The 20720-nt window shown below is 34.6% G+C and overlaps 3 protein-coding genes across 3 annotated transcripts; 2 read left to right on the top strand and 1 right to left on the bottom strand.

Annotated features, from left to right (window-relative positions):
* The first annotated feature begins 167 nt into the window (after positions 1–167).
* Positions 168–3524, top strand: LOC142984071 (proton-coupled amino acid transporter-like protein pathetic). The gene is made up of 7 exons (XM_076131382.1): positions 168–254; positions 549–679; positions 1085–1314; positions 1620–1817; positions 2391–2496; positions 2843–3059; positions 3333–3524. The coding sequence occupies exons 1-7, from the start codon at positions 183–185 to the stop codon at positions 3522–3524; spliced, it is 1146 nt and encodes a 381-aa protein (XP_075987497.1). The 5' UTR covers positions 168–182.
* Positions 3525–7889: 4365 nt separating this feature from the next.
* On the top strand, positions 7890–17776 carry LOC142984246 (proton-coupled amino acid transporter-like protein pathetic). The gene is made up of 9 exons (XM_076131718.1): positions 7890–8006; positions 11711–11886; positions 12292–12436; positions 13268–13398; positions 13923–14152; positions 14654–14851; positions 15116–15221; positions 15638–15854; positions 16554–17776. Exons 1-9 carry the CDS (start codon positions 7986–7988, stop codon positions 16743–16745), a joined length of 1416 nt encoding a protein of 471 aa, XP_075987833.1. The 5' UTR covers positions 7890–7985; the 3' UTR covers positions 16746–17776.
* A 137-nt stretch (positions 17777–17913) lies between these two features.
* On the bottom strand, positions 17914–20339 carry LOC142984248 (uncharacterized). The gene is made up of 3 exons (XM_076131719.1): positions 20156–20339; positions 19271–19895; positions 17914–18531 (listed from the first exon to the last, which is right to left on the bottom strand). The coding sequence occupies exons 1-3, from the start codon at positions 20222–20224 to the stop codon at positions 18083–18085; spliced, it is 1143 nt and encodes a 380-aa protein (XP_075987834.1). The 5' UTR covers positions 20225–20339; the 3' UTR covers positions 17914–18082.
* Between the last annotated feature and the right edge of the window lie 381 nt (positions 20340–20720).

Below are 20720 nucleotides of genomic sequence, written 5' to 3'. Positions count from 1 at the left end.
TGTATTGTAAAATTGTACACTTTAATGCTGCGATTGTAACGTTAATTGTGTCAAAATACATTTTTATTATTATTTTATTAATTCTTATGCCTCTTTTGTTTAATTTTAGTGTTTTAGAGTCCATAGGACATTTGGTCAAGGGATGTCTGGGTGCGGGTATTTTGGGCATACCGGAGTCCTACATGAAGTGTGGCCTGTGGACTGCACTGTTCACCACCGTCATATTTGGATTCTATATCACATACTGTATACATGTAAGTGCTATTTATACTGCCTTGTATATTGTTCACTATTCTGATCAATTTAGATGTATAATACTGAAATATCAGTTCAGATAAAAAAAATATGGTCGTCGGTGCTCATAGATCTATGTACCCACCGCTCGTTAGACGACAAAATTCTTATTTTATACTTCAAAAATAGGACTTCAGAAAGTCACTAAACGCAATTCTCTGTATAGGAACCGTTAGTTAGGGACCGAAATGACAAAAAATACCTATATATCTGAAGTGGATTAATAAAATTCCTTTATAATATTATAATTTCAGATTTTGGTCACGTCAGCACAAACTTTGTACGTTAAACTGAAAATACCGGCAATGTCTTATCCAGATCTTGCTGAAAAATCAATGGAACATGGACCATTTCCTAAGTGTCGGAAACATGGAGCTTTATTTAGGTAAACATTTAATTCAAACTATCTGACACTACACTCTGACGTATACATCCGCAGAGATCTCGGACTTGAATCCCCGGTTGGGCCAAAAAGTGACTCTTGAGTTTTTCGATCAAGAAATACAATAATTCTCTGGATAGTCGAAAGTAGAGGTAGCAGTAAAGTCAGGCTATGGTCCTGAAAAAATTGTTTATCGAAAAGCTACTTAAGAACGGAAGGCTCTAAATAGAGCATGAACTACTTAATTACGACATCGGCTGTTGAGTTACAGAAATAGGGGATGAAACGTAATGGGGAGCTGCACGGTTAGCTAAGTATGGAAAGTTTATATTCTGCCAGCAATAAAAAAATACTAGATAGAAAAACAAACTATAATAGGTATAAGTATGAATTAATAACTAATTTCAGGTACGGAGTGGACATAACAATTTGTTTAGATCTGTTCGGATCGTGTGCTGTATATGAGATCATCATAGCCAAAACAATACAGCAGTTGGTAGACGACACCGAGAAAGAAGGACCTATAAGTGTATTAAGATTATATATCCTGATTATAGCTCTGCCAATATTACTGCTCTGTATGATAAGGTCTCTCAAGTATCTAGCACCGTTTACGCTTGTAGGGGACTTATTTATCAGTAAGTTGTTTTTTTGTGTATTTTTGAAGTCATCTTCTGGTCTTTGCTGAATTTTTTTCTTCTGCACATAATAAATATACGGTTTTGCCGCTCGGCTAGGCCGAACTAAATTTGTGTGTAGAATCTAACATAATAATTTTCGCAAACAATCATTTGTCCCAAGGCATAGTGCCAGCAACTGTAAAACATCTATCAATATTCTACTTGATAGCTAGCCGCTGTTTATTTTTACGTCGGGCCTCCGACTATAAATCAAAAAAGTACAAAGTATGTAAATTGTGTTCAAACTTAATTGTTATTTTCAGTAATGTGTGTGATAGCAACTGTCGTGTACGCACTAGAAATAGCTCCTGATGTATCAGAAAGGCCCGCATGGAAGAATTTTGTCGGTTTTTTCGAGTTCTGCGGAGTTGTGGTCTTCAGTATGGAAGGCATTGGCGTTTCGTTGCCTATTGAAAACAATATGAAAAACCCCAAAAGGTTCCCGATTGTCCTATGTGTTGGTAAATGAATTCACAATTATATTTTGAAATATCTTTAGTTAACTACTTTTTAGTAACAATTGAAAATAATTTTAACCCACAGTTGTGCAAAAGTCTCCTTCCGAATTGAGGGAGTTGATAGACCTTGAGTCCACCACGCTGACCAAGTGCTGGTGGGGGGATAAATAAAAAATAAAAGTGCAACTTTTAGGCACGCGAGGTCCCATCTTAATGTTTTCCTTCACCGCTGAATTTAACTTGCCCTGCTGTTCCACTGCAGGGCAAGGGTCTCCTCCCAAACGAGGAGGGAGCTTGATTCCACCACGCTGGCCAAGTGCGGGATGAGGACTTTGCATGCCCTCTATAAATGTATTAAACAAATTTTTAGGCATGCAAGGTTTCCTCACGATGTTTTCCTTCACCTTTAGAGCAAGTCATAGTTATTTTTAATACACCCATAACTTCGAAAAGTCATTGGTGTGTTGCCTCGGGTTCAAACCGTCGACCACTTACGTGAAATGCATATTTAGACCACTCAGTTATCAACTGCTTTTAATAGATGTTATACAAAAAAATTAAACGGTTAATTCCCAGGTATGGCAGTAGTGGTGAGTTTCCTCTTGTTGACTGGTTTCTTTGGCTATTGGGGATACGGAGAAACGTTGATATCGCCGATCACACTGAATTTTCCTCGAGATATGTGAGTCTTATTTATTAATTAGTTTACATTGGAACTTTATCCACGATGTTTTGTGTCCACCGGAGTCAGATATCTAAGAGATGCATAACAATAAGTACAAGGTTTAAGTACATATACTAAAACTGACGGGTTTTATACGCGATTAATGTACTAAGTACCTAGTTTACAGTTATTTATTTGTTACTCAATGTTTTGACCCAGTCACGGGCAGACTAATGCCCAGGACCACGACCAATGCCCGTAAACCTTAACATATTATTTTTGTTATTTAATCACATACACGATGGTAGAATAAGCCGGTTACCTTTGTAGAATGTATTTATTAATGAAGTTTTATTTTTTACAGCTTCCCAACAATCTTGAAGGCACTGATTGCTGTAATGATCTTCATCACATTTGGACTCAACTTCTGGGCGCCATTCAACTTGGTCTGGTTTTATCTCGGCAAGCGCTACCCTGAGAACAAGCACTACATTTGGGAGAGAGTCTATCGAGCCATATTTGTGGTCATCATCACAGTCGTTGCTGTCGCTTTTCCCAATATGGGACCCATCATGGGTTTGGTAAATATATTTCATATTTTCTAAAATTACGGGTTATGAAAAACTATATGCATTTATATGAAACTTGATTAAGGATCTGTAGAAGGCAGTAGCCTCCTTCAAAAGGACTCCGTTCAAACATTCGGCCAAAATAGCTTATTAGAAAGTTTCAGACTAATTTTTGGAGCTTGAAGTCCCATAGAGACCATGACAGCTCCCAATTTATTATATTTAGTAGCCCATTTTTGCTAAAAATCCTTCTAAAAATAGTTAATTTATTGTTTATTTTTTCAGATCGGTTCATTTTGTCTGTCTCTGATGGGCTTTATATTCCCAGCCTTGATTGAGACCCTCGTGATATGGGAATCTCCCGGGTTGGGATTCGCTAAGTGGCGTCTTTGGAAGAACATCTTTATTTTCATCGTGGGCATTATTTTGATGGTTTCGGGAACCTACTCAAGTGGAAAAGCACTGCTAGGCCTGTAAAACGTGATCTAGACAAAAAAGCAATTTATAAAAAACTCAACCCTTTCTTTTGACGGGAGATTTACAGTTATTTATTGTGAAATGAATAATTCGCTGAGACTTATACTATAACATAGAAAAAAGAAGATAATTATGTTTTTTTTGCAGTGAATAAATTGGCAAAGAAAATTAAGTTACGGTCTAGTTTTATATACAGTTTAGGAATTTTAATCAAAATTTTGTTTGACTTTGACTACAAATCATAAAAGCTTTCTAAAAAGTGATAAGTCACAAAAATACATAAAATGTAACATTGTTTGTTTTCTTTTTGATTCATTTTGTTATACGGTCTTACATAACTGGATAAATAGATGAAGAAGTGATGTTTGTTCCATGCATTTGGTTTCTGGAGCAATCTTGAACAGCTTCAAGATGCTTGAACACTAGGCAACTTGATACTGATCACAGTGGTCTGCAAATCCTAGGCAATAGTGATCAGCTTCAGGCTGTTTGTTCTCTGATCATATTCAGACAATGTATGTCGTCTACATTCTGCCTTTGGTCTGTTTTTAAAGTTATGTGGTGTCTTTGAAAGGTTTTTTTTCCATTTGTTTGGTATTTTTTGTATTTTCTTTTTTTACTTTTTGTAAACTTGTGCTGTTTGAATAAAATTATTTTGTTTGAAACATTTCTTTTATTGCTTTTTGGGTATTAAGTAGTCTCCAAAATAATTTATTTGTGAATTCATTAATATTTGTTTCGTGTGGGTGTCACACAAGACTCGAATATTAGTAATTCTGTTATCATTAAAGTTTAATTAAATATTAATGAATTTTTAAGCATCTTCTTGTTTTTAGATTTGTAGTTCCACTATTTTCTGTAAATACTTTTCTTCCTAGGTACCTACAACAACTTACTTTGCTACTTTTTATTATTGAATGTCGTAAGATAACAGATGATAACTTTCCACCAATCCCTAAACGACTGAATAAAATACTTTATACCTAATGAATGATTGTCATAATCGCGAACAGAGATTGTGATATCTGTGAATGCAAGTCTCTAGTCTGCGCATGCTCTTATGGTTTGATAACACTCGGGTTAACATCCCATGTTGACCTTTTCCGTTTACTATTGCCCGGTTTCTGAGGCACATTTATCGGTAGTTTATTTATTTGAACTGTCATTTTTATATGAGCAAACGCTATTGAATAGATAAACTACCGCTAAATGTACCTTAGAAACCGGAGGTATATGATGGAAAGTCACCTTGGTTATAAAAATATCTTTTGAATGAACACAGTCTTCAGCATATCATTTAAAAAGCATGATTGTGAACAATTACGATACATTGGTACGATTGCAGACAGTTATTACTTTATTATCAATCAATCGAAGCGCGAATAATAATTGAACATCTGTAAGCGGCTTTTTCCATTCACATACAATGTATGAATTGAGTCAAACACGTATTGGTACGATGGACAATGTGTGAAGGATTTGCAAATAAACATACATACATACATAATATCATGCCTATTTATTATATCCGAAGGAGTAGGCAGAGGCGTACATAATTTCGTACACTTGCGTTTCGTCACTAATAATGTGAGTTTCGTGAATTAGAGATTAATATTGTGAATAATCCAATATAAATTAGGATGAGACCAATAGCACTTTTTCCGACCTGGCAATTGAACCTGGGAACCCGTGGCTAGCAGGCAGATACTAACGGAGACACTGCGGACCACAGACGCAGTCAATTAAAATATTCACTGCTAGTGCGTTCTTTATTGCAGAACTATTTGTACAAAACTGACTCTCAAAGTAAACACCCCTTTCTGTGATGTGGGCTTAAAGCCTAAAAAGGCGGTAAAAATTAAGGTAAATTAATAGCACTGCATATTTATTTGTCTACTATATATTATGTGGCAAAATCTTAACTAAATTCAAACAAAATACACTTTTAGTATGAATTTACACAATCATCCTTCACCCGCGTAAACTAGTAACTTATCATCACTATAATTTTCATTACTTTTCCATCCACAAACAATAAAATAATATAAATGTACACAATAAACCTTTAAAACATCACTAAACGTGAATCTCTAAGGTTGTAAAATTTCACGGCTATCACTCTAGACAAACAAAATAAATCTGATACCAAGATGGTACGCGTGTTGAGATAACATAACTGTATACTTTATTGTGATCTACAGTGTACTATTACATCTTGTTAATGAGTGTAAAATTATTTACACTTAAGATCATATTAATGACTATATTATGAATAAAAAAATAAATATTTTTGGACAACTCACACACGGTCATCTGATTCCAAACTAAGCAGAGCTTGTACTATGGTAACCAGACAACTGATAAACATACTTATATACTTCTAAATACATACTTATATAGATAAATTAACATCCAGGCTCAGAACAAACACTCGTGCTCATTACACAAATATTTGTCCCAGGTGGGACACATTAGTCTGGAATTGTTAATTTTAGAGTTAGTAATTATTATGAAAGTGAAAAGAAAAGAGGAGCTCGTGGCTTAGTTAACAACAGCCGCGCGGATCGATCTCTGAGGTTAAGCCATGCTTGCCGAGGTTGATTTGTGGATGGGTGACCATCTTATACATATCGAGTTCCTCCGTGTTTCGGAAGGCACGTTAAATTGTGGGTCCCGGCTGTCATTTTCGAAGATCTTTGACAGTCGTTAACAGTAGTCAGAAGCTTGAAAGTCTGACAACCAGTCTTACCGAAGGGTATCGTGTTATCCCGGGTAACCGGGTTGCGGAGGTCAGATAGGCAGTCGCTCCATGTAAAACACTGATATTCAGCTGCATCCGGTGAGACTGGAAGCCGACTCCAACATAGTTTGGAAGAAAGGCTAAGCTGATATAATTATTATGAAAGTCTATGCTGTCTATTCATAAGTTATGATGATTACCTTATGTTTACTGCGGGAAATAATGTAATAAAAAAGGGTACTCCTTTACCACAGGAACAATCGTATCATATAGAAGTTCGTTTCACTTCTATGATAAAACTGAAAATTGAGGTTAAATGGATGGATGTTTGTTAATTATTCACGCAAACGTTTCTATATGAATCTGTATAAAACTTTACACATAGATAGTCTATGGTTTAGAATAGCGCATATATACGTATAAAATACCTTTTTACCCAAGAAATGTAGTTAAATGTTCCCGCTAGTTGAAATTTTTACAATATCTATATTATAAATAGTACTAAATATTACTTATTGTAAATTCAGTTTACTAATTTCTTTGTGACAAGTAAGTCAAGGCGAATAATTGACCGTGAAATGTGATAAGATGAGTTTACATTTTAGAGAATTGTTTCGGTAGCACATCTAATTAACTTCAATGACTGTAATTGTCGAATTTAAGAACCAATATAAAAAAACTTGGATTCTGACTGCTTTGTATGTCGGACGGATTCTTGGATGGGGTAAGTAGTATTAAGTTTTCAAATATGCGAAGCTGGATTGACGTCGACGTAGAAGTTGAGTATTCAGTTACATACAAATCACTTGATACAAGTTTTCAAATGCTGTTTAGTTGCATTGATTGCAAATGCATAATCAGGTTAGTGTTCGGGGGTCATTGAACTGTTTTTGAAGGTCTCAATCAACGTTTTTTTTTTACCCATGACTGTCCCAATTGGGCAAGGCTAAAGGCCTCCTCTTGAATTAAAGAAGGCCTAGGCTTTGAGTCAACCACGCTGGCCACGGGGGAAAGGACATTGCATGCCCTCAAGATTTAAAAAAAATAGTAAATAAGTCTTGTCACCTAATACGTTTTTAGTTTTGTTTAATTAATTTTAATCTTAATGTTTACTGTTTGCTTTAACATGCTGATTGTATGCTATACATCAGTACATTAAAGTACCCATATTGTTATTATGAGAATCGACAATGCAACCGGTTGTTGCCAAAAAAACCCAGAAACAAGTTTTTTCGCGTGAACACGCTCAATTTTGAGTTTTCATTCCAAAATACAACTGTGGCCCATTTAAAACCAAATATTTGTTTTAGATTGTCCAAGCTTTAATATGATTTCAGTGGGATTTATATTTTAATATACATTTTTAAGTAAAAATCGTTTAATTTTACTTTTAGATTTAAATCGCAGTCGTAAAAACAGAACAATCATAAAAATATAAACGTTTATACATGATTATGTTGTTGACAGTTTTACAATAACACATACTATTAGGATCAAACAAAAAATACACTAAATTTAGACCATTCATAATAGCTATAATTTAATTTATTCCCAACAACCAATATTTCACACAATAACGTTTTACACAAAATGTGTCGGTATATAATTTTGGTCGGCAGTGGACACGCAAGGCTGCGCAGGCGCATGAAGTAGTCTGACAACACTTAATTGACATAAGATTTAACTACTGCCGGGAATGGACGTGTTTAGTGCGTAACATAATGGAATTAACTGAAAGAAATGTAAGTTTTTATTATACATAATTAATAATTAATTTTGAACGAACATAATATCACGCAACTTACCTATAGGGGTAGGTAGAGACCAAAGAACTAATTTCGAACAGTGTTTGTATAATTAGTTATATTTCCGCTCTTTTCAAAATTGCGTAAGTATTTTTATTTTATCAGGTATCCGTTAATGACTAAATTATTTCAAAATTGAGTGAAAACATATGATGAGAAAAAAACATTTGAGACAGCAAGTTTAAACTGCAATTGTAAATAATTTAATGGTGAGATAATTAGGTAAATTCAATCTCAATTTGTGTTGTATTCTCAAACTTTTCATGTCTGAGCTGTAAACAAATTACGAAAACATTCTGCCAACCAATTCTGAACTAGAAAATTTTGCAATATTTTTTTTTTTTACAATTTATACCTTGGTATTTATCCATGGTACCCCGCAGCGCCCATGGTGGCATCAAGTTCCTTAAACTAAAAATGTTTAACTTAAATACTATTATTTCAAATCACTATATGAGTAGAAGCTCTCAATATATTGAATAAAAGTCTGCCATCCAGAGCTCTTGTTAGAATGAACCTCTCGTCCCCTCATTATTAACCTCTACTGCTCTTTGCTGTCAATTTATTATACTCTGAACAAATAAGCAATAAAGATTTTTCAGCCTTTTTATTAGCATATACAATGGCGCCATGTTGTGTTTTAAAATAATTATGTTTAGGCTTATGGAATACTAGCTGACCCGGCAAACGTTGTTTTGCCTTATAAATAAAAAAAATAATAATGTCACTTAATGGTATGAAAAATAGATGTTGGCCGATTCTCAAACCTACTCAATATGCGCACAAGATTTCGTGAGAATCGGTCGGTAAGATTTATAATCACTTTTATCTATGAAACTGTCTGTTTTTTGTAAAGTTACCTTACTTTCGCCCGATTGCATCACTTCTGGTATAAGTATCACATACCATAGAGGCGGAATTTATTGTCTTCAAATATTTGCGGTCACTTTATCTAACAAATAGGTTATCTGACACTTATTCAAAAGCGGAGAGACTAGCCTCTAAAGTCTTCTTTTCTTCAATATTGGAACGGTTACTTACAAGCATGATTTAAATAAATGCAATCATTAGTCAAGCATACGAAGATACATAATATGAAGATTTTAAGTCCTAAGTCATGATGTTTAACTTTGCCGGCGACACAGATGAAATTAATTTCTTATTTATGTGTAACTGTGTACATTAGTGATATATAAAACATTTTATGACGCAACTTTGAAATACTATTACTATTTCATGTACGTTAACATATTTTTTCTGTTTTTCAAAGGCCTCTTTTTCTCAAGCAGTGCCTGACAGTTCGTTTTCTTGCAGTAGGTGTACCTTCTGCAACAAAGGAAAAAAAAAGTATCAAACACGTAATGATTATGACCCGTTTAAATGAATTTCTGATTTATGTGTAACTGTGTGCACTATTGATATTAAATACGTTTTATGACGCAACTTAAAAAATACTATTTAAGTACGCTATCATGTGTTTCACGTTTTTCTAAGGCAACTTTTTCTTGAGCACTTCTTGACTCTGCAAGGTATCTATTGCAAAAAAAAAGAAATAAGTACTAAACACATATAATAATGATTATGACACGAATACCGATGAAGTCGCAATTTTATTGTCCCCGTCGCCAAAGTCAATCGAAACCATCAATTCAAATAACGCATATTACTATGAGGCCTTAGGTGGCCGTGAACTGTTTTATTAGTCTAGTTTTTACGACTGTTGTGTGGTAATATATCACCATTATTATATTAGGTAAGTATCGGTAATTTCTGGTCGCGGAAGTTTGACAAGAATCCAAGGGAAAATAATGATAGATCAATTTACAACATGCGTTAATGAGCAATTCCCAAAGAATTACTGATCACCATTTAGTACAATGGATATCTGTTTGTCTGCTGTATTGCATTCAAACTATTTAGAATTTGGTGAGACTGATTTCTTTATTTTTTCGTCTCGTAAAATAGGGGACGATATGAAATTAAACTTTAGTTATATTGACTGAAAATGTACGAGACTTTTTTTTAATGCGAAGCAAATTTTTTGACAAAGATTTCGTAATCAACAATCCAATTTTCACATGCAAGACGCACTATCAGACTTAAAATAATCATATCATCATTAATAAATTTAAGGTTGTAGATTAATAAATGAAAATTTTCCTTAATCATAAAATACTACACGTGCTTTTAAACGATGTAATCTCGAGGAAAACCGTTAAAATACGACTTGTTAAACAACTTTTTAGATGACACCAATTACAAGGAAAATAGCTGGAAAACCAAATAAACCTGTTTAGTTATTCTAACTTATCTCGTGGCTTGTTATGAATTAAACATTCTGATTTGTTTGTTTACCAATAGTAATGATGACAGTTTCTGTAAAGTGCTGTTGGGTTTTTCCGTGGCGAAAGTCTGTTATAGATTTTTAAAACGTCTGTTTTATCTATACTTCTATACTAATATTATAAAGCTGAAGAGTTTGTTTGTTTGATTGTTTGTTTGTTTGAACGCGCTAATCTCAGGAACTACTGGTCCGATTTGAAAAATTATTTCAGTGTTAGATAGCTCATTTATCGAGGAAGGCTATAGGCTATATATCATCACGCTATGACCTATAGGAGCAAAGTACCAGTAAAAAATGTTATAAAAACGGGGAGAAATTTCACCCATTCTCTCTAATGTGACGCAAGCGAAGTTGCGCGAGTCAGCTATATATTATTATAATAAAGCAGACATCAATCTAGTCTTGTGACGATCTTAGGGCTAAACTGTTTAGCCGCGTACAAAAAAATAATTTAATACGATTGGACTTCCCAGAAGATGAAAGTCGTGGAAAGCCCAAAAAAATTATATAATCAAGGGAACTTTTTAATCCCCATCCCGCACTTGGCCAGCGTGGTAGACTCAAGGCCTAACCCCTGCCTTGTTTAGGAGGAGACCCTTGCCCAGCAGTGGGTCAGTAACGAGTTAAAAGGGACCTTTAACGACATATAAAAATAACAAACAAACTATCAATAAAAGTTATTTTAGGTATATACCAATCGTACTCAATAAATTTGATACAAGCTGTGTCATTGTATCGCCATTAATTTAATTTATGTGACATTATCACGTGCAAGTTCTCCGTTGATACACAGACTAGTGTCTTAAACACGTGCCGTGAGTTGAATGCAGGTCAGACAGCTGACTTTCCAAAAAATTTGCATTTATTAAAATTATTTAGGTAACGGTAAAGGATATTATAGCGAGACAGCTCGAGAAGTACGTAATTTTGATTAAACTTGCTTTCCCAAGTTATTCACCAAGGGGAGATGGATACCTTCAATCCTTTTAAACGAATTATGTTTTGTAAGGCATACTGATCATTTTTAGGTGGCTTAACTTAAATATATTTTTGCCCTTTCAACTCAGAGTTTTGTTTTTGCTGCAACCTCAACTACACTCTTTTCTACAAGACTAAAATTAGTTTAATTAACTATTTTAAGTCGTCTCAATCGTCGTTCAATTTTTCATGGTTTAGATTCACAATTTTGTCCGCTGGACAATGTTTTTTTATTTAATTTTTATGGCAAAACAACGTTTGCCGGGTCAGCTAGTGTGTATATAAGGAACTTAACAATATTATTAAATTGTAATTTCAGGAGAAATTACAGGGGCAGGATAACTCCTGCTTCGATCCAAATGAAACGAAGCCACCGCCTGAATATCCTGCTCAAGACTATGACCCGAAGATCTCGATGTCAGATAAACAGGCAGCTCTTGGAGAGAAAGAAGAATATGATTTTGTCGCACATAGACCTCCACACAAACCTACCACGTAAGCTAATTTTCAAGTTAATCATTAAATCCTACTATTATGATTTTGTTCCACATTTAATGTAAAAGAATACTCCGGCAAGTATGACTACTATTACATTTTGGTTAAAATCAACAATGATTGTTCTTGTACCTCGGAAGATTGTTTCACTCTTAACATAATGTTTCACTGATGATTGATGATATTGAGAGTTATGATTTTACTTTTACTAATACAAATAATTGACTTACTTAAAAAGCATTAAAGTTATGGAGTGTAGGCTAATGACGTCACGATGTTGTACCGTGTCATGCGACTTCTCTACTCAATGTATCGCAGTAATAATTTGATTATGCACGAAAATGATAAAGACGTGTGTAATTATTGCTAAAAATGAACAATAACAAATCATGTATCTTTTTTCAGACTACTAGAATCCACAGGGCATTTAATAAAAGGTTGTCTCGGCGGTGGCATCTTAGGAATACCTGAAGCGTACATGAAGGCTGGACTTTGGACTTCATTCTTCACAACTATTGGATTTGGCTTCTATATCACTTATTGTGTTTATGTGAGTATGTTTATATTTATGTTATTCTTAACCGTTTATATAATAGGAGATACGGTAGGCTTAGATAGAACTGGCGATTGTAGCATTTCGCTACCCAAGTTAGATCAGCAATGCTATTACCAGACATATTTAGACATTTTACTGTGTGTCCAAAAGTGGTTTGTTAAGCTTATAAAAAACCGGCCAAGTGCGAGTCGGTTACGAGCACGAAGGGTTCCGTACCAAAAAAATTGACAAAATCTTCTTCTGGCAAAAGCATCCTGGTGACAGACGCACGGACAGACAACGGAGGCTTAGTACCTAATAGGGTTCAGTTCTTACCCTACTTCTATCGCATTAGCGGTTCACAGAAGATTATTTGCCACAAATCTTATAGTTTTGGTATCACAAATATCATCATCATTAAAGTCTAAAAATATATTATTCTCTTGTTCTGCTCAAATATACTACATAGGTACATTCACAGCACATGTTTGATTTTGTTTACAATGCCCGCCAATTTGCTGTGATTTGGCCAATTGACTTCGTAGTGTTGTCACAAGGTGAGACTAATAGGGTATTGATATGACATGTGTAAGATTCAAATAACCCTGAAAATATATTTTGTTTCTAAAGTGTATTGCTTTACAATAACGTACGTTTTAATATTTTTAATAAAATTATGCTTTGATTGCGAAAATTATTTCTAAAAAGTGCAAAAAATAAGAAAAAAAATCTATTTTTTGCGCTGATTTATTAGTTTTATATAATGATGTGAATTATCATTTAAACACATTTTTAAAAATCATGTATAGTTCCCATTAAATAGATATTTCTTTTGAACAATTTCAGATATTAATAACAGCAGCACAGAATTTGTACGTTAAACTAAAAATACCAATGATGTCATATCCAGATCTAGCAGAGAAATCATTAGAAGTTGGGCCGTTTCCTAAATTAAAGAAATATGGTAAAACGTTTAGGTAAGATTTTCTTGGCTTATATTTATTTACTTTTTGCACGCGACTCAAATTACGTCAAAATTCTTTCGCTGAATCATTGCTGTTGGTTGTTGAAATAACAAGAGACTTTAGATATAGACTAGCTTCCGCGTCGATCTGGTAATTTTTTTCAAAATCTGGTTTGTCAATTTAGCCTGCAAGCAATTCTCATAAAAATAACGTAGATCCTCTGACATTTATAAGGCTCATCATTTCATCATTTCGAGGCGCCCATAACCAGTTGCGCTCACCGGTCGGTAAACGATCTGTGGATTAAGCAAACATTGGCGCGATCATTCCATAGATGGGTGACCGCATAGTGGTATTTGAGCTGAGCTTCTCCTTGCTTCTGAGGGCACGTAAAAAGTCGGTCCCGGCTGTTGTCTACAAAGATAACAGTCGTTAAGCCATGTCAAAGGCCTATCGGGCGGCTTTAACAACTTTGACACTAGGTTGACCACTAAACATACGGCAAACAAACAAACATTGATTATTTAATTGCACAGGTACGTAGTAGACGCAGTAATATGCATAGACTTATTCGGAGCATGTGCAGTGTACCAGATCATCATAGCGAAAACGATACAGCAGTTAATGGAGAACATTGACACGGAAGGACCTATCAGCTCGCTGAGGATCTACATCCTTGCGATATTCGTGCCTTGTCTTCTGCTGTGCATGATCAGGTCTTTGAAGTATTTAGCTCCGTTCACGCTGCTAGCTGACTTCTTTATTGGTAAGATTATTTAAATTTTTCTTAAATTACTTTTTGTTTTATAAATGAAAAGCATTCTAACGTAGCAATGCTGCCAGCATTCTGGGTAGCAGTCAACGATGATGATGAGAAATACTACGATGCGTTACGCAATCTCTTTTGTCGATATTGTAAATATTTATAAATAAATAAGTAATTTAACCCATTAACGTCCCGCTGCTGGACAAGGTTCTCCTTCTGTCATGAGGGTGGGGTAAGGTCTTGAGTCCACCACGCTGACCTGGTGCAGGTTGGGGACATACCTTCTAGAAAAAAGTTAAACAGCTTTTAGGCAAACAGGGTTGCATCACGATGTTTTCATTCACCGTTGAAACAAGTGATAATTATTTCTAATACACACATAACTACTTAGTTATTAATTTGTTGCCTTGGTTTCGAACCTGCAGCCACTTGCTCAAGTACCAACTCATACCACTATCACAGCATTTATTAGTAGTCTTTATTTATTTTAGTTTATTTCAGTAATGTGCGTGGCATCGACAATCGTGTACGCGTTGAAAGTGGCGCCACCTATAGAAGAAAGACCGGCGTGGAAGGACCCTATCGGATTCTTTGAGTTCTGTGGCATTGTGGTCTTCAGTATGGAGGGGATAGGAGTATCGCTTCCTATTGAGAATAATATGAAAAACCCTAAGAAGTTTCCTATTATCTTATGCGCTGGTGAGTTTGAGAAACAAAAGAGCAAATATTGAACACTATTAAGCAACAAATAACTATAGTTTTGATAGCGGTAGCTTGATAGTTATGAGAAAGAGAAACTACTTGATGTCACATCACTTTAATCAATGATTCATGACAACTTTTACAATAGATGGACACAGGCCATGACAGTGCAGCACTAACTCAGCTAACCAGTGATTCTCAGTGAGTAATATCGAAGTGAGTTATAATTTTCGTTTTAAAGCTTTTATTTTTTATTCTCAGGTATGACAGTAGTAGTAAGTTTCCTGATGCTGACGGCATTTTTCGGATATTGGGGTTGGGGTGAAAAAGTGATATCCCCAATCACACTGAATTTTCCCCGAGATGTGTAAGTATAGACTTTACTAATTATTGTAAAATGTAAATAAAGAATTGTGGTCATTTTTATATCCCAAAGTCTTGCTCTCCATCTTATGAAAAGAATAATTAAGATGAAACTATTTAAATGCCCATTGTATATAGTTCTTTTCTCCGTATCCAATTATAGCGACGCGGAATATGTTTGATGCCAGGCGTAAGCTCTGATGACTAGCAAAGCTAAATTTTGTTTTAAACAGACGACTGCTATCTGGACAGACAAGTTGACCGTTGCCATCGTCGGCTTCGGATGTTTTTTTCATGTTGCCGCTTTATCGTTATGCCCATTGTAGCTAGAGTATAAAGATCATATATCTGTATATTCACAACTGTCTAAACTTATTTAGGATTCCAGAAACTGGTCTTAACGTAGTTCTATCCTTCCAGGTTTCCAACGACATTAAAAGCATTGATGGCAATAATGATCTTCATCACATTTGGGCTCAATTTCTGGGCGCCATTCAACCTGGTCTGGCATTACTTACGTAAGCATCATCCGGAGAACAGACACTACATTTGGGAGAGAGTCTATCGTGCTGGATTTGTCATTCTCATCACGCTTTTAGCCGTCGCCTTTCCTAATATGGGACCTATTATGGGCTTGGTAAATATTGCTCTTTAATCACTATGTCTTTTAAACCCAATACTGGCCCACTGCTGGGCAAGGGTCTCCTTCCAAACGTAGGAGGGGTTACTCCTTGTGTCCACCGTGCTGGCCCAGCGCGGATTGGAGCTTTATTCAAATAGAAGGCCACCAACCATTTAATAGATTTTACCATAATTTTAACAAAATAGATCCAAAATCCAAATTACCGATTTACTCTTGATATAAGATCCACAGTAAGCATTTTGTTAAAGTTAAACCACAGAAAGCCAATAAAAATAATCTGACTGTCCACAATCAATTTTATCGCACTTCTATTTGGAAAAATAGAAGACTCATGAACACTTGATTAACGGCGAAATGAAGCGTAAATAATCCGTGTCAATAATTTTGATAACCAATGAAATGCCGTCAAATTATTTTTACGGTTCTCTGACCCAATCTTCTTTGCAGATTAAATCTATAATTTGATTGTGGTGGGTTCGAATCCCACCCGGGACAAATGTTTCTGTGATGAGCACGAGTATTTGTTCTGACCCTGGATGTTAATGTATCTATATAATTATGTATTCAGAATTATATAAGAATGTTTATCAGTTAATTGGTTACCATAGTACAAGCTCTGCTTAGTTTGGAATCGAATGACCGTGTGTGAGTTGTCCAATGATATTTATTTATTTATTTTTTGTTTTCTTTCAGATCGGCTCCTTTTGTTTGTCAAATATGGGTTTTATATTTCCCTCCATAATTGAAACTTTGGCTGTATGGGAGCGTCCAGGTCTGGGATTTCTGAAGTGGCGTCTTTGGAAGAACATTCTTATTATGATCATGGGAATAATTTTGTTGTTATCAGGCACATACTCTAGTGGTAAAGCTTTGTTAGGATTGTGAGTTGAAAAATGCCCAATTTTACCGACATTTTGAAGCTAGAACTACCCATATATGCCCAGAACATTTTTTATCACCATTTTTTGTAATTTTTACATAATTATGTTAAGTGTGTAAATTTTTACATGTCATTGTGTAAATAAGTGCATAGTTTTGGCTGTTATTGACCCTATGGGCAGATGTGGATTAAAGAAAAACTTGCCATCAAAAATAAATTTGCAACATTTCAATCGGCAAGTCAAGTTCAAGTTCAAGTCGGCACGAAATTCAAAAGCCAAATTATAAAAGTAACAGTTCCAAACTAAATAATATCAGTGATTTTTTTAAATCATTCTGAAATATCTATAACAAAGGAAACTATGTAACTCTACGGAATGTATGAAAAATTGGTGTACAACTTTTGAATGTGTGAAAGAAGTGACAAAGTTCGTTTCGAACAATTCAATTAAGAGGCAGTATTTCAGTAATTAATGTAAATATATGTAGTTAGAAACTTAGTTATATTTCTTCTCTTAAAACTGTCCATAAATCGTAATACTTCATTACAATGAAAATAATTTCTAATAACATTGTTTTTTATTTTTGATACAGCCTTATTTTTTTATTTATTTCTAGTGCACGTGTATTACGCATAATAATATATCAGTTCCTACCGATTTTGTTCTTATTTAATGTTAGAGTTTTAATTAAGTTCTTTGTGTTTCATTGAATTAATTCAGCGGATATAGTTAATTAATATTGCTTTATTAGTTCATTAACTTGATTGAATAAGTTACGTATAATTCAAATCGAAATGATTGAAACAATTATGTAATTTTTTAAGCACGTATTTATTCAAAGACAACATAATTACCGCCAGAATAGAGTGCCACAAGGAGGATTTTTTTTTTCGAACCCTGTTTTGTGAAATGGTTAACATTTTAAGGATAATATTTATGAAAATGAGACGTTTATTGTTAGTTTATCTCTCAAAGTATGTTGTACGACTATCGCCAGAAAATTTTTGAAGGGAATTACAGAAATTCATGAGTTTACACACGTTCAGACGAATTTTTTTCTTTCTTTATTTTCCAAGGTTTCGACTACGAGTCAAAAGTAGCAAATCTTTTTATACAAAACATTGATCCGTACCTTATTTTAATGATATAAACTCGATACCAATATGAAAACACAGAGATGAGGAGATAATGATACAGTATTAACAACTTTATAAGGATTTACTTGTGAATATTTACTAAGGCTTTAAAAATAATACAAAGATTAAGATTTTTTGTTGTGTTTTATTCAATTAATTACTCTACAAAAGACCCCACCGAAAACAAAACCTAAAAAATTGTTAGTTAACGTCGAAATCTAAATAGTGGTCTTTCGCCAAAGTAACGTTGATTTTGAGGTAAGTATCCATTACGGAAGAGGGGAAGTCCCATTGGTGATGGCCGATAAAGGTTTTCTGCAAAGTTTGGTAACACATTTGGCTTAGAATCTGATTTTCTACTAGGTACCAAGCCTCGAGTAGGTGAGTATGTATACGTATTTGCGCCATAGTCATTATAATCATCTATTAGTTTGGTTTCATATTCCGTGTGTCCTGGAGTGATGCCGCTATTTCTTCCAAAATCTGTGTTGAACCGTCTGTTGGGCTGCCAGGATCGAGAGGTGGCGGGGTCAACGACCGGTGCTGTTGTCTGGACGGTGAACAAGGTTGGACTGACGACGACTCCACTTCGAGTCAATGTAGTCCTGTAGCGAGGGAACACTACTTCGCTTATACGATTTACAGGATACGGTTCTGGAAACAAACAGTTTTATAACTTTCTGTATAAAATGTCAAACGAAAAGGAGTGTGTATAGTCCAACAACTTGTAAGAGAGCTTTGAAGACAAGGTTCGCAGCTGACGGATGTGAACAAAATTAGGAATTTAGATCATCAATGTCTCGCTGGCTTATGCAGCTGATGGTGACCTGTTTGATACAGAGCTACTTAATTTTGGAAATAAATAGACTTGTTAATAATAATTTCTACTAAATTGTCAGACTATAGCTATAAGTATATATGTATGTCAGCTTAGCCTTTCTTCCAAGCTTTGTTGGAGTCGGCTTCCAGTCTCACCAGATGCAGCTGAATACCAGTGTTTTGTATCTGACCTCCACAACCCAGTTACCTGGGATTTAACACGATACCCTTCAGTAAGACTTAGTTTAGCTAAAAGTAAATATACTAGGCTATAAAGTTATTCATTGATGTTTAAATAAGATTACTTATACCATGTCGAGATAACAACAACATATCGTACGATAACTAACAAATAATAATATGTGTTATAATAAACATTTTACTGAATTCTTAATATCCATGCAATTTTAATTATTGGAAATAGTTTTTTCCGCTCTGTGGTGCTGATGTGCTTATTATGGTTATTATAGTGCATTCGGTTTCTAATTTAAAACACTTACAATGAGATTGAATACGTTGACAGAAAGAAAGGTTAGAAATATTTTTGCGAAACGCTTTATGAAGTTCTAATTACCAATTTGTCTTTGATCAGGAACTTGCACTACAGGGATGGACGGGGACGGCACCACCTCCTCATTATCAGGAGCCGCCGATCTTCCTTTATTATTCAAATTTAAATTATCAGGTGTTTTAGAAATAAACGGTTGTTCTTGAGTTGTTGCTTCAGAAATTTCTCCGCTTCGTCCTGCAGAACTGGAATCCACAGATTTAGATAAATCATCACTACCATCTTTACCTTGATTCTCAGAATCAGTAATATGTTCTATGACTACTTCGATTTCGTCCACTTGTGGATCAAATTCTTTGCCTTCGTCTCCTGCCCGATCTTCAAAAGTATCTGTGACAACAACCTCTTCAACTTTCTTTCGCGTTGGGTCTGTTTTGGAATTATCTAATGACCCGTTTATGAGGTCTTCGAAGAATCTTCTGTATCCTGCACTATCTTTTCCTGGGAGAATGCTTTCTAGAGCTCGTCTATAGTTCCCTTCTTTGAGGTTTCTTAGACCTGATTTAGTAAGTTTCAGTTCTTTCTCTTTTTCTGAAGTTTTGTCGTAGTCTCGTCTTGATTCAAGTTCGTATTCATCTTCTTCCTCGCTAGAAAATGACTTCTCGATGGAATCAGAATTGCTTTTGGATGTCTGTAAGTAATATAGACAGTACTTTACCAGCTTATTAGATAATGACTCTAGAATACTTGAAAACTATTTAAGATTTATTTTTTTTATTAAATCTTTTTTTTTATTGTCTATAATTTGAAGCTACAACTAAGTTCTCGATCTTTTCACAAACTTAACGAACGCGTTTAATCAGAAAATTAGGTAAGGATGAAAACTAATCAAGGACTGATTACTGATAGAAAATTAATAACTGTAAACTGAAAAAAACAAGCATTACTTACCAGATCTTTAGCTAGAACAGATGAAAACACAACCAAACAAATGACTACAACAATATTTATTTTCAACATTTTCACATAACTGCCTTCACAATGTTAATAGTCAAGGTGTTAGTTTCTTTATGAACATAATACAATATCAGTATATTCCTAATGTATGAAATCGATTAATAAAGTATGTATTTTTTATGATAGCCGTTGAAAATCAATGTTATTCCCACCTATTTACTCCATTTTACTGCTGATTATTTCTTCACGGTGTTTAAAAAGAACCATAGTAGCGCATGTCAATCTTAGATTGGTTCTAGAGAAACATAATAAAATACAATACTTTTGAAAGCAAAAACATGAGACGAAAGAAATAACCAATGTCTTGAACACAAAAAATAAAATGTCGATGAAGACTCAGACTTGTGTGAGTCCATATTTGGCGTTTGTTCCAAAAGTTTAATGAATCATGACCACTTTGAGCATAAAATAGCTGATTACTGCTAATCCAAGCATTAATGTATGAAATGCATAGGTGAATGACACATTGATCGAATACCAAGTTAGTGAATCAGTAAGG

This window comes from Anticarsia gemmatalis, chromosome 26 (assembly GCF_050436995.1).
Source record: "Anticarsia gemmatalis isolate Benzon Research Colony breed Stoneville strain chromosome 26, ilAntGemm2 primary, whole genome shotgun sequence".
NCBI classification, from domain to species: domain Eukaryota; kingdom Metazoa; phylum Arthropoda; class Insecta; order Lepidoptera; family Erebidae; genus Anticarsia; species Anticarsia gemmatalis.
The sequence above is the reverse complement of the archived record's forward strand: the minus strand, read 5'-3'. Positions and strand labels throughout refer to the sequence as shown.

Bases quoted from the DNA above. Each gene is read 5' to 3' on its own strand.
- LOC142984071 (XM_076131382.1), top strand. From the start codon at position 183: ATGAAGTGTGGCCTGTGGACTGCACTGTTCACCACCGTCATATTTGGA. The intron at 2,497-2,842 runs GTGAGTCTTATT...TATTTTTTACAG, and splicing joins CTGAATTTTCCTCGAGATAT to CTTCCCAACAATCTTGAAGG. The intron at 3,060-3,332 runs GTAAATATATTT...TTATTTTTTCAG, and splicing joins TGGGACCCATCATGGGTTTG to ATCGGTTCATTTTGTCTGTC.
- LOC142984246 (XM_076131718.1), top strand. From the start codon at position 7,986: ATGGAATTAACTGAAAGAAAT. The intron at 8,007-11,710 runs GTAAGTTTTTAT...TTGTAATTTCAG, and splicing joins TGGAATTAACTGAAAGAAAT to GAGAAATTACAGGGGCAGGA. The intron at 13,399-13,922 runs GTAAGATTTTCT...TTAATTGCACAG, and splicing joins AAATATGGTAAAACGTTTAG to GTACGTAGTAGACGCAGTAA.
- LOC142984248 (XM_076131719.1), bottom strand. From the start codon at position 20,224: ATGTTGAAAATAAATATTGTTGTAGTCATTTGTTTGGTTGTGTTTTCA. The intron at 19,896-20,155 runs GTAAGTAATGCT...TATTACTTACAG, and splicing joins CTGTTCTAGCTAAAGATCTG to ACATCCAAAAGCAATTCTGA. The intron at 18,532-19,270 runs GTAATTAGAACT...GTTTGTTTCCAG, and splicing joins TCCTGATCAAAGACAAATTG to AACCGTATCCTGTAAATCGT.